The sequence below is a fragment of the Galeopterus variegatus genome, unplaced genomic scaffold, assembly GCF_000696425.1.
Source record: "Galeopterus variegatus unplaced genomic scaffold, G_variegatus-3.0.2 Scaffold1883, whole genome shotgun sequence".
NCBI lineage: Eukaryota > Metazoa > Chordata > Mammalia > Dermoptera > Cynocephalidae > Galeopterus > Galeopterus variegatus.
The window spans coordinates 252,783-263,695 of record NW_007727994.1 but is presented as its reverse complement, the minus strand read 5'-3'; the positions used below and the strand labels follow the sequence as shown (position 1 = coordinate 263,695).

Sequence of the window (10,913 nt, the reverse complement as noted above, 5' to 3'; positions counted from 1 at the left end):
AATTTTTTATTTTCCCTTTTTTTTTTTTTTTTTTTTTGTCTTTTTCCGTGTCCGGCAACGGTTCGCAACCCTCAGTGTCACGCCTGTACCGGACCGGGACCGGCAACGGGATCGCAACCCTCGGCGCTGCCCCCGCGCCTCGCTCAGCCAGTGAGCGGGAACCGGTCTGTATGTGGGATCCGAACCCTCGACGGGAGCGCCGCCGCGCTTCCCAAGCGGCGCACTAGCGCAGTGCGCCACCGGGCCGGCCCATAATTTTCCCTTCTGAATAGGAAAACCAGCGTGGATTCATATCCATCAGATGAGCAAATAGTCCGGCACTTCCCTGGGGATTGTCCAACTCTGGGAGGGTCTCTGTTCCCAGCACAGAGATGAGAGAGGGCCAGAATCCAGAGCCTTTGGCCATGGTCATTGCTTCTCTCTGCCACACAGTGGCGCAGTTGGCAGCAGGTTTCAGTCCAACTGCCAGGTGAGTCCTCAGTTGTATCAGGCCCCACTCAGGTGGCTGTGCACCTTCCAGAGAAGACAACCCCCAAATGCCACACCTGACCAAGGGTGCCTCTTGCACAGGCTCCCAGGGTCACAGTAGTTTCCACCAGCAGCACCCACTCTCCCAGCAGCCTGGTCCCAGGGTGCTGCCAGGACTGGTCCACTCCAGCTGACATGGAACTCAAAGTCCTTTCCTCCCCAAGAAGTCATACATACAGGGGCAGCTTCCCAGGAAGCCAAAGAGTGTCCCTACACTCTCTCCAAGCCAGAGGTGTTAATTGCTCTATTTCAATGGGCGGCAAATCAGTTAGGAATGCACCAGGCTGCGAGGAACAGAAACTCAACAAACCATAGCTTGAACAAATAACGTTTCCTTTTTCTCACATAATAAGAAAACTTGAGGTAGTGGTGGCCACATTGGCTCAGCTGTCCAACAGAGCTATCAGGGACCCAGGCTCTTTGCTGTCTGTCTGGCCCTGTCTGTAGCACGTTGGCTTTTGTCCTCATGACTGATGGCTCCAGGTTATGAACTGACTGCTGCAGCTCCATCCTTCACATCTATGCTCAGGTAGGAAAGGGGCCCCCATTTCTTACCCCTTCTATCAGGAAGCAAAGCTCTCCCATGAAGCCCTGCAGACATCCCAATGGCTGAAACATCACACAGCTACCCCTATCTGCAAGGAAGCCTTAGAAGTGAGTGTTTAGCTTTTCCAATCTCTAAAATACTAGGCTACAAAGGAGGACTAGCTGTTAGACAGTGAGTGATGTCTACAAATGATTTTCTCTTAATGGGTCCTATTTCTCCACACTTAACCCCTCCAGGAAACCCACTTCTCACAGATGACTCGCCCTCCTGAGAGGAGGTTTCACAGCCCTCTCAGAGCACGAAGAGGGGAGAAAACAGGGGTTCATATCTTCATATGTGGGGAGGTAGCATAATTCATACCAGAAGGGAAATGAGTCTCCATAATCTTCCTTCTCCCTTTCAGACACTTGTGGGGAAGGAAAAAGAAAGTCAGAGATGTGGAAGCATCAGCTGACCCCCTGGGGGTGGGGTGGGGGCTGGGGGGTAGAGCTGATCCACCATCTGGCACTGCTTTCTGACCCCGGAGGCCATTAAGGATCTTTGGCAAAATGTGGGCTTGGAGGGGAGCAGAGAGGTGGAGAGATGTGCTCTGCAAAAAAGGGTGAGGAATTGAGTCTGGGAGGAGGGGGTGGAGTGGGCACCAGAGGGCAAAGTGGGAAGGCAGGGAGTCCCTGAAGTGAGGCTTGGAAACTCCAGGGCAAGTGGGCTACACAGACAGATGCACAGTAGGAGTGAAGCTTTGGAGGGGTGCAGGGCCTGGAGCAGGACTGAGCATGAGGATGGCTGCCAAGCCACCCAAAGTATCTCGGTGGAAGAGGAATCAATGCCAGAGATGACTGGGGAAGGCAGATGCCACCACTACTGCCCCAACCCCCCACCCCCATGAAGTCCTAGCCAGGACAGGAGGGACTTGAGGTCCCACTGCAAGCACTGGGTTCTGAGCCAACCTCCCTTGGGTCTCCAAAGACAGGGCACTTTGGCCCACTTCCAGTTTTCTGAAACACATTCAAATGCCACAGACATCATTCACTGGGGAGGGGAATGTGTCCCCAAATGGTGCATTCCCTCCAGCCCTCAGAGGCCTCCATCACCCGGTCCCCCTGGATGCTGGTGGTAGCTTGGAGGGCGGGTGCCACATATGGAAACCTGAGTTCTCTGTCTTGCCCATGTACCGAGACACGCTGACCTGTCTGCTTGGGATAGGCGGCCAGAAGGCAAGTGGTCTGAGCCTGTGGCCACAGCCAGCAGCAAGGCCCGCGGCTCCTAGACCAGCCTCAGCCCCACGCTTTCTAGACCACAAAGCACAACGTAGATGGAACTCATTTTCCAGCTCTTCCTTCCCCTTCTGGGTCCCCTCATCTGACCCTCTGGGGCTACAACCTCGACTCTTGTCCGCCTGCCCCAGGGGACTGTGAGTTCCCGGGAGCAGCTCGGGCTCATCCCTGGGCCTCCACGGCCTAGCGCTGGGTCGGCACATGCGGGTGCGCCATGAGCCTACCGGATGATTGCATAAATCCTGAGGCCCCGCTGAGGAGCCCCTATTCAGGGCTGTCCTAGTCACAAGTTCCAGATCTTTCTCAGCTCTTCTCACTTCAAAGCTTACTAGGTCTGTATCCCCTGTCTCAAGGCATGGGAGAATCCAACCCGGTGTTCTAACCTGTGTTGAGGTGTCACAGGCTGCAGGGCATAATGATCTTTCTCCAAGACACTTTACCCACAGAGTCTTGACTCAGCGAGTGACCCATGAAGATGTCAGGCTGGTGAGAGAGGTTTGGGGTCCTCAACCACATCCCAGAGATACTCACATGCAAAACCAGCCTCCACACCTCCCCAAATCCTGATTCCGTGAACAAGGCAGCAGGGAGCAGGATCAGCCCCCTCTGGAGCCTCGGTCAAGGCCCATCTCTCCCATGCCACCTGTCCCTGGCTGCATCCTTAGCCAACCAGCTGGAAAACGGATGTAGGGCTGGGACAACTGAGTTTGAGAGTGGGGACAGAAGGTGGATCATCCCTGTTGGGGGCCCTTTCTCCCCTCCCAAATCTAGGTAACCCGAGATTGCATTGTGTCCATCCTGGAACAGCTGACAATGCTGTGGTCAGACAGCTGGTGCGGCTGGACCTGGCTGGCTGGGCTGCCGGGGTGGGAGTGCAGGCTGTTACATGACACCAGAGACCATCTCTCCCTGCCCCAGACCTGAGAGCTGCCGTCCCACCCCTGTCACTGCAGAGAGCCGAGGCACCATGCATGGGGGCTGGGGACCACTTCTGCTGCTGCTGCTGCTGGCGGTCTGCCTGGGTGTGACACAGGAGAATTGGGGCCTGGGAGACAGAGCCGGGGCTCAAGGCCTCAAGGGATGGAGGGTCAAGAGGGTTACTGGGCCCCAGCTCCCCGAGTCTCCACTGCACACCCTCCACGGCCTCCCCCTCTTCCTGCCTCCAAGCCCCCCAGCTGGGCTCATGGCGTCTGTTGCAGGGGCCCATGGCCGGAACCAGGAGGAACGCCTGCTCGCGGACCTGATGCACAGCTATGACCCCCACCTGCGGCCCGCCGAGCATGATTCAGATGTGGTCAATGTCAGCCTGAAGCTCACCCTCACCAACCTCATCTCCCTGGTGAGTCACAGGAGGGAGGAGGGGGTCAGCACACCATGCCCGGGACCTGCTGGGGAGAGCACAGGCCAGCTCCAGCAGCCGGGAGGGAGGGGGCTGCACAGGGGGGCCTGGGAAACGCCCTTGGTTGGGGTGGATTCTGCTTGAGAGGCGAGGGGCCACTTGGCCCCATTAGTGGCCTGTGGGGACTGGCACCTGAGAGAGGGCAAGTCATGGGGGGCTTACCCCTCCATTCCGCACCTCCAGAACGAGCGAGAGGAGGCCCTCACCACCAATGTCTGGATAGAGATGGTAAGAGGCCATCCTGCTGCCCCCCTCCTGTCTATCGGGGCCCCCACCTTGGGGCTCAAGGTCTCCTTAGAGCTCCTGCCCCTGCCCTGCCTCTTCTGTCCCCCGGGTTACACTCCCATTCCTGGTGGCGAGTGCCATGGTGGGCAGAGGCTGGCAGCCGCCTGTCCTCCTGCAGCAGTGGTGCGACTATCGCCTGCGCTGGGACCCACAAGACTACGAAGGCCTGTGGGTGCTGAGGGTGCCGTCCACCATGGTATGGCGGCCGGACATCGTGCTGGAGAACAAGTGAGGAGGGGACGCAGGCAGGGTTGGGGGGACAAAGGGCATGAGGGTCAGGGCCTAGCAGAATAAGGGGGCTCTGGGAAAAGAGACAGGTGAGCAGACTGTGCGCACACAAGACAACGTGGGGGGATGGAGAAGGAGCAGACAGCACGTGCTGAGGGCAGGACTCTGCAGCCCTCACTGCACCCGGCTCCATCCCCTCTGGGCTGGGCCACCTGGTGGGCTGCTCCCCTCCCTGGGGCCAATGACAGCTCCTGTAGAAGCTGTAGGGTGAACACACAGGTAAGAAAAGTGTTTCACGCAGGGTCTGGCACCTAGAAAGAGCTTAACAGATGTCAGTCGCCAGCAGTGCCATTGCTGTTATTACTGAGAGTTGGAAAAAGAGAAGCAGAGATTGGGGGGGCCCAAGAGAGGCTGTCTGGTGTGGGGGTGGCAGGAGACTGCTGGGGAAGGTGGGACCAGACAGAGGCACGGCAGGCTGGGAGGGGTGGGTGTCCCCGGGCCCCATCCACACGGGGCAGAGGGTTGGTCCGGGGCCACAGGGTCTGAGCCCTCAGCAGGCGGCCTGGCTGTGCGCAGTGTGGATGGCGTCTTCGAGGTGGCCCTCTACTGCAATGTGCTCGTGTCCCCTGACGGCTGTATCTACTGGCTGCCGCCTGCCATCTTCCGCTCCTCCTGCTCCATCTCTGTCGCCTTCTTCCCCTTCGACTGGCAGAACTGCTCCCTCATCTTCCAGTGAGGCCATTTATGGACTGGGGGAGGATTTAAGGGGCTGCTCTAAGAGGGGCTGGGCTGGGCTGGGCAGGGATGGACTGGACTGGGCAGGGCAGGGCTGGGCTGGGCTGGGCTGGGCTGGGCTGGGCTGGGCTGGGCTGGGCTGGGCTGGGCAGGGATGGGCTGGGCTGGGCTGGGCTGGGCAGGGATGGGCAAGGGTGGGGGCTGTGAGGGACCCTGGCCTTGGGTGTGGTACCACCTAAAGGCAAGGGCCTGGTTCCATCTCTCCTCTGTGCCCATTTCAGGCTGAGACCCCTGAGGGTGCCCAAGTCCCTCCCTGCTAAGCCCCAGTTCCCTCACTCATTCTGTTTCACTGCCTCAGTTTCCCTGCCTGTGCCCCAAGTGGAGAAATCAATGTTGGGGGAGGGGGTGAGAAGGCATACACATGCACACACACAAAACCACCACATGCTGCAGACCCACAGAGAGTGGGGCTGTCCTCTGAAGGAGGAGCCCTGGCCGGGCATCTGGGCTAGAGCCTGTATGCCACCAAGCCACACCTGAGGGGGGGGGCTCTGGGTCTCAGTTTCCTCATCTGTAAATGTGGAAAGAGTTTTCCTGTATTTTAGAGGAGCAGTCTTTTTACAAGGAAACTTGGCAGGGAGACCCCCCCCTCAATAAACAGACCTGAGAGGTCCTCTTTGGTAGGCATGTATTTTCTGTCATAATTGTTGGCCCATCCTGCCCTGGTGGCAGTGAGAGGGATGCACACAGAGTGGTCCTGGGCCCTTTAGCCAGGTAACAGCACTGAGCTGCAGCCTCCCAGCCCTTCAACTCAAACTCCTCCCTGCACTCCACATAAAACCACAGGGTTTTATAGAGGACTCAGAAGTGTGGGGCTATATTTTTTGAAGCAGAACTGCCCACAGTTGCTCTCAGATGACCACCTCTGTGACCTCACGGGCAGGTCTACCCACGCTCAAGTTTATCCTCTTTCCTTCTACACTTTCCAGGTCCCAGACCTACAGCACCAATGAGATCAATTTGCAGCTGAGCCAGGAAGACGGTCAAAGCATTGAGTGGATTTTCATCGACCCCGAGGCCTTCACAGGTAACCCCCACCCAGGGGCTCCTGGGCAGCCTCGTCCAGGATCCCTGCTGGACCTGGCTGTGGGCAGAAGGCCAGACCAGGGTTATGCCCCTCCCGTGTACTCAAGATGAAAACTACGGTAAACCATAAAATAAGTTCTTAAAAAGGTCCAGTGAAGTTCTGACTTTCCCTAGGACAATCACTCCAGTTTTGAAGGGAGGAAATCAAGTACCCAGTCTCCTACCCCATTGCTGTCTCTCGATGGTGCCCCTTCTGCTGGTCTGCTGGTCTCCTTAGGGCACATACGGTCCTTGTGGCTGGGTCACTTGGGCTGTAGGGATCTGCCAGGCCCACACTGCCCATGCCCACCCTTGCCCGCCCATTCTCCTGCAGAGAACGGGGAGTGGGCCATCCGGCACCGGCCAGCCAAGATGCTGCTGGACGTGGCAGCACCGGCCGAGGAGGCGGGCCACCAAAAGGTGGTGTTCTACCTGCTCATCCAGCGCAAGCCCCTCTTCTACGTCATCAACATCATCGCCCCCTGTGTGCTCATCTCCTCCGTCGCCATCCTTATCTACTTCCTCCCTGCCAAGGGTACCCGGAGAGCCTGGGGGAGGGAGGCCATGCCCTGTGCAGCAGCACAGAGGACAACTGGGAGGACAGGCAGGCCCTGCCCAGGCACTGGGTGGCACCACAACCCAAGACCAGGGGCAGTGGGCTCCTTGTGGGACAAGGGGGCTCCTCCGTGGGCGGTGGGAGGGACCCACAGCAGGGAGGTGGAGACCTGCTCTGAGGTCTTCTTGGTCATGGGCAGCGGGTGGCCAGAAATGTACCGTCGCCATCAATGTGCTCCTGGCCCAGACTGTCTTCCTCTTCCTTGTGGCCAAGAAGGTACCTGAGACCTCCCAGGCGGTGCCACTCATCAGCAAGTAAGGCTGGTCCTCTGCCTGCCCACCCCTCCCTCCTTGGGCTTCCTGGCTCTGCCCTCCTACCATCTCCCCACCCCACCATCACCAATTCAGGAGACCTGAGGGGAGTGGCCACTAAGGATGTGGGTGACATCTGGGTATGGGGTGCCTAAGGGCCACCGTGGCCCCTGCCAACCCCCACCCCAACAGGTACCTGACCTTCCTTCTGGTGGTGACCATCCTCATTGTGGTGAATGCTGTTGTCGTGCTCAATGTGTCCTTGCGGTCCCCACACACACACTCCGTGGCCCGAGGGGTCCGCAAGGCAAGGCCTTCCCTGCCCACTCCAGCATCCTCCTGCCCAGTCCACTCACATGAACCTCCGTCTGTGCCACATCCCTGGCCATATCCTCACCAACTGCATTCAGCAGCAAACCTGTCCTGTGTGCATCTTGAAGCATGTGCTAAGATGGATTAATAATGCTGAGCACTTATTAGGTGCCAGAGATATTACTTATATTAACATTTAATCTTCATAAAACCCCTGTCAGCTGGGGATTAGCATCATCTCCACTTTATAGAAGAAACTGCTAAATAGTTTTCCCAAAGTCACACAGCCAGAAAGTGGAGGAGGCAGGATTCTGTCCAGGCAGTTTGGCTCCATAATCTGTGTGATCTGCAGCTCATCTGCAACAGTCATCTGGGGCCCTTATTACAAATGCAGATTCCCAGGCCTGCCCCAGGCATCCTAGGCCAGAATAGTAGGGGAGCAGGGGACAGGAATCTGGGTGTTTGTAACAAGGCCCTGTTGATTCTGTTGTGCACAAACATTTGGGAACCCAGACTCTGTGATACAGAATAGCCAAGCCATACCATGGCCAACTCACTGTCCCAATACACTGCCTCCAGGCACCCTGCAGCATGAGCTCTTTGCATCAACCTCCAGCTTCTGCTCCAAAGCTCAGCCTGGCTGCCAAACACTCAGGTGTGCTGGCTGTCCATGCTAAGCCACCCAGAACCGTCTCCTCTCCAGGTGTTCCTGCGGCTCTTGCCCCAGCTGTTGCGGATGCACATTCGCCCACTGGCCCCAGCAGATGTGCAGGATGCCCAGCCCCGGCTACAGAATGGCTCCTCCTCGGGGTGGTTGATCACCACTGGGGAGGAGGCAGCCCTCTGCCTGCCTCGCAGTGAACTCCTCTTCCGGCAGCGGCAGCACAATGGGCTGGTGAGGGCAGCGCTGGAGAAGCTAGGTGAGACACAGGCTATGAGACACTGGGGACACTCCTCCTCAGGGACTCCAGACGGGGAGCCAGGCACAGCAGATGAGTGTTGGGCAAGTGTCCAGGTCTGCGAGAGAAGGGCTGGGGTCCCTGAGGAGAGGCCACCTTCCCTGCCTGTTTTACTCCCAAACCGTAACCTCACTCCCACCAGAGAAAGGCCCACAGCCGGGGCAAAGCCAGGAGTTCTGTGGCAGCTTGAAGCAGGCCGCACCTGCCATCCAGGCCTGTGTGGAAGCTTGCAACCTCATTGCCCGCGCCCGGCACCAACAAAGTCACTTTGACAGCGTAACCAGGGGTGGAGTGGGGTGGGGGTGGTTTGAATACCTGGGCTTGGACCTGAAATGGGGGCAGGATGAGTGGGGTGGCCAAGGTAGGACAGTGGATTGGAAAAAGTGGAGCTGGGAACAGGGAGGGAGAGGGACTTCAGGGTCAGGGGACCATGGAAGAAGCCAGGTTGGGGCTTGGGCATATGTGATAAAGGCCCAAGGAAATGGAGAATGGAGACCTGCTAGAAGCACGAGGATGGCAGAGGGATCCAGGGCAGTCTTGGTGCCACCACTGGTCATCCCACACCGTGCCTCCCGCCCTCAGGAGAACGAGGAGTGGTTCCTGGTGGGCCGGGTGCTGGACCGTGTCTGCTTCCTGGCCATGCTTTCGCTCTTCGTCTGCGGCACTATGGGGATCTTCCTCATGGCCCACTACAATCGAGTGCCAGCCCTGCCATTCCCTGGAGACCCCCGCCCCTACCTGCCCTCGCCGGACTGAGCCAACCAATCACTGCTGGGCATGTGGGAGTCATATATGTGGGTCACACTGAGTCTTAGCAGCTGTGTTCTTCTGTTGCTGAGGTCATGAATGTGCCCTTTGGGAAGTGCCCTTTGGGAAGTGCCCTTTAGGACCGAATGAGCCAAAAAGTCCTGAGTAAAGCTGGAGAAATAAAGAGAGAGAGTTGGAGTCCTTTAGTGGCTGGGCATGGGCTGTGGTCAGGGTGTGCTTGGGGTCAGCATCCACGTGGCACTGGCTAGCTCATCCTGGCACTAACCTCTCCTCCACTTAGCACACTCCCTTCATTTCAGCAAAGCATTAGCAACTCCCATCATTTTGAGGCCTTAAAGACTCTGTATTGTATGATGCCCATAAGCGGGCAAGGTCCTATCCTCCAGGTCTGGGACTGGCTTTCCTTTCACAAGTTCTCCCTGAAGGAAGCCAGTCAAGAGAGGTGTGAAGAGTAGCAGCTAATGCTCTCTGGAAAGAAGGACAGCAGCTCACCTCAGCTGGCATCTCCCTACCCTGCCTTCTGGGTGCTATGAGCACACAATACTCACCTGCACCAGTGGCCTTTCCATTCATGTTCCTTTTTTTTTTTTTTTCCTTTTTTATCATTCATGTGCATTTTTTGCCACTGATCATAAAAGATTTCTTGAATTTTATTATCTTTTTCATTGTTATATGAAAGTGCTTCTCATAGCATCATGGGCAAGCAAGAGTCACTTATCTGATATGTGCAAACTGGGACCCAGAGTAAGAGGGATTCCCCAGAACACTGGTGGTTAAACAAGGTTTAACCCAATTTCAGATACTCTGTGGCCTGAAAAATGGACTCTCTTCCCTCTCTTCTCAAAGTCCAGGATGGTTGACAAGGAAGACCTAGGCAAAGAGGCTTGATGTTGACAGAGAGCCACTGGACTCTGCCTTCCAGGAGAACTTGATTGGCCTTCCTGGACCCCACTTATCAGGAAATAAGATGACCAGCTGAGGGCTTCCTAGGGGAGAGGAAAGGCCTTGCTCTGAGAATACAGCTGGGGCTGTGTTCTGCTGGTGACCAGGGGGCAAGCTTAGGCAAGTCATGTATGCTCCCTGAGCCTGTTTCCTCATCTGTGTAAATATGGACACAAATATCAATTCCTGTCTACCCTCACTGCAGGATCAAAGGTGCAGGTAACGGTGATTCAAGATGTGAGAGTGCTACATAAAGTCCTGACAATGGGACATGTTGGGAGGAGAGAACTCCGGAAAAACACCCTCTCCCCAAGCACAGGGTTGCTGGCTTTGGGGCTAAATCACCAGCAGGTTCACTTTATTCACTCCAGCGTGCGTGCGTGTGTGTGTGTGTACATGCACTGTGTGTCTGGAGCACAGTCAGAGCCGCAGGGTCCTAGGGGAGTGTGTGGGGGGGGATAGGACTTCCACCTGGGAGGCAATTTGATGCCGGTGGGACCATCTCAGGTTCTTGTGAGCCCCTCACTAGCTTTGCCACCTGGCGCGAGTCTCTCGACCTCTCTGAAAGCCTTAGAGGGCGGAGAATTCGCTCCATAGCCCCAGGCACACAGCACGCACTCAAAGATTAACACCAGCCACCATTTATTGAGGGTTACTGTGTCTCGCGCCTGACACTGGCTGGTGGAATCCACGGGACAACCTGAGTCATCAGATACGATACAGCAGAGCGGCGCCAGCGCGGAGCAGCCTTGGGAGGCTGGGAGACGCCGGGACGGCGGCAGGTGGAGTCGGGGCCGAGAACCCGCGCTGTCCGCGACGCGGTGCGGCCTTTTCCTCCGAGCCCCGGCGCGGGGAGGCCGGGACTCGCTCCCTTGGGCGGGCGACCGACAGAGTCCGGGCCCGGGACAGAGCCCGCGCCGCCGCTTGGCCGCCCTGGGCCGGCG

The 10,913-nt window shown here is 57.3% G+C and overlaps 1 protein-coding gene across 2 annotated transcripts; it reads left to right on the top strand.

The window, feature by feature from the left end:
• Positions 1–3,301: 3,301 nt before the first annotated feature.
• Positions 3,302–9,602, top strand: CHRNG (cholinergic receptor, nicotinic, gamma (muscle)). 2 transcript variants are annotated; one of them, XM_008579429.1, is made up of 12 exons: positions 3,302–3,371; positions 3,549–3,688; positions 3,932–3,976; positions 4,152–4,261; positions 4,838–4,993; positions 5,986–6,083; positions 6,456–6,656; positions 6,877–6,991; positions 7,181–7,295; positions 8,004–8,220; positions 8,402–8,535; positions 8,842–9,602. In XM_008579429.1, the coding sequence occupies exons 1-12, from the start codon at positions 3,317–3,319 to the stop codon at positions 9,013–9,015; spliced, it is 1,560 nt and encodes a 519-aa protein (XP_008577651.1). In that variant the 5' UTR covers positions 3,302–3,316; the 3' UTR covers positions 9,016–9,602. The 2 variants fall into 2 exon arrangements, with proteins under 2 accessions (XP_008577651.1, XP_008577652.1); XM_008579430.1 differs by lacking the exon at positions 4,838–4,993 and having other exon boundaries at positions 3,309–3,371; positions 8,842–9,015.
• The last annotated feature ends 1,311 nt before the right edge of the window (positions 9,603–10,913 follow it).

Bases quoted from the DNA above. Each gene is read 5' to 3' on its own strand.
- CHRNG (XM_008579429.1), top strand. From the start codon at position 3,317: ATGCATGGGGGCTGGGGACCACTTCTGCTGCTGCTGCTGCTGGCGGTC. The intron at 3,372-3,548 runs GTGTGACACAGG...CGTCTGTTGCAG, and splicing joins GCTGCTGGCGGTCTGCCTGG to GGGCCCATGGCCGGAACCAG. The intron at 6,084-6,455 runs GTAACCCCCACC...ATTCTCCTGCAG, and splicing joins CGACCCCGAGGCCTTCACAG to AGAACGGGGAGTGGGCCATC.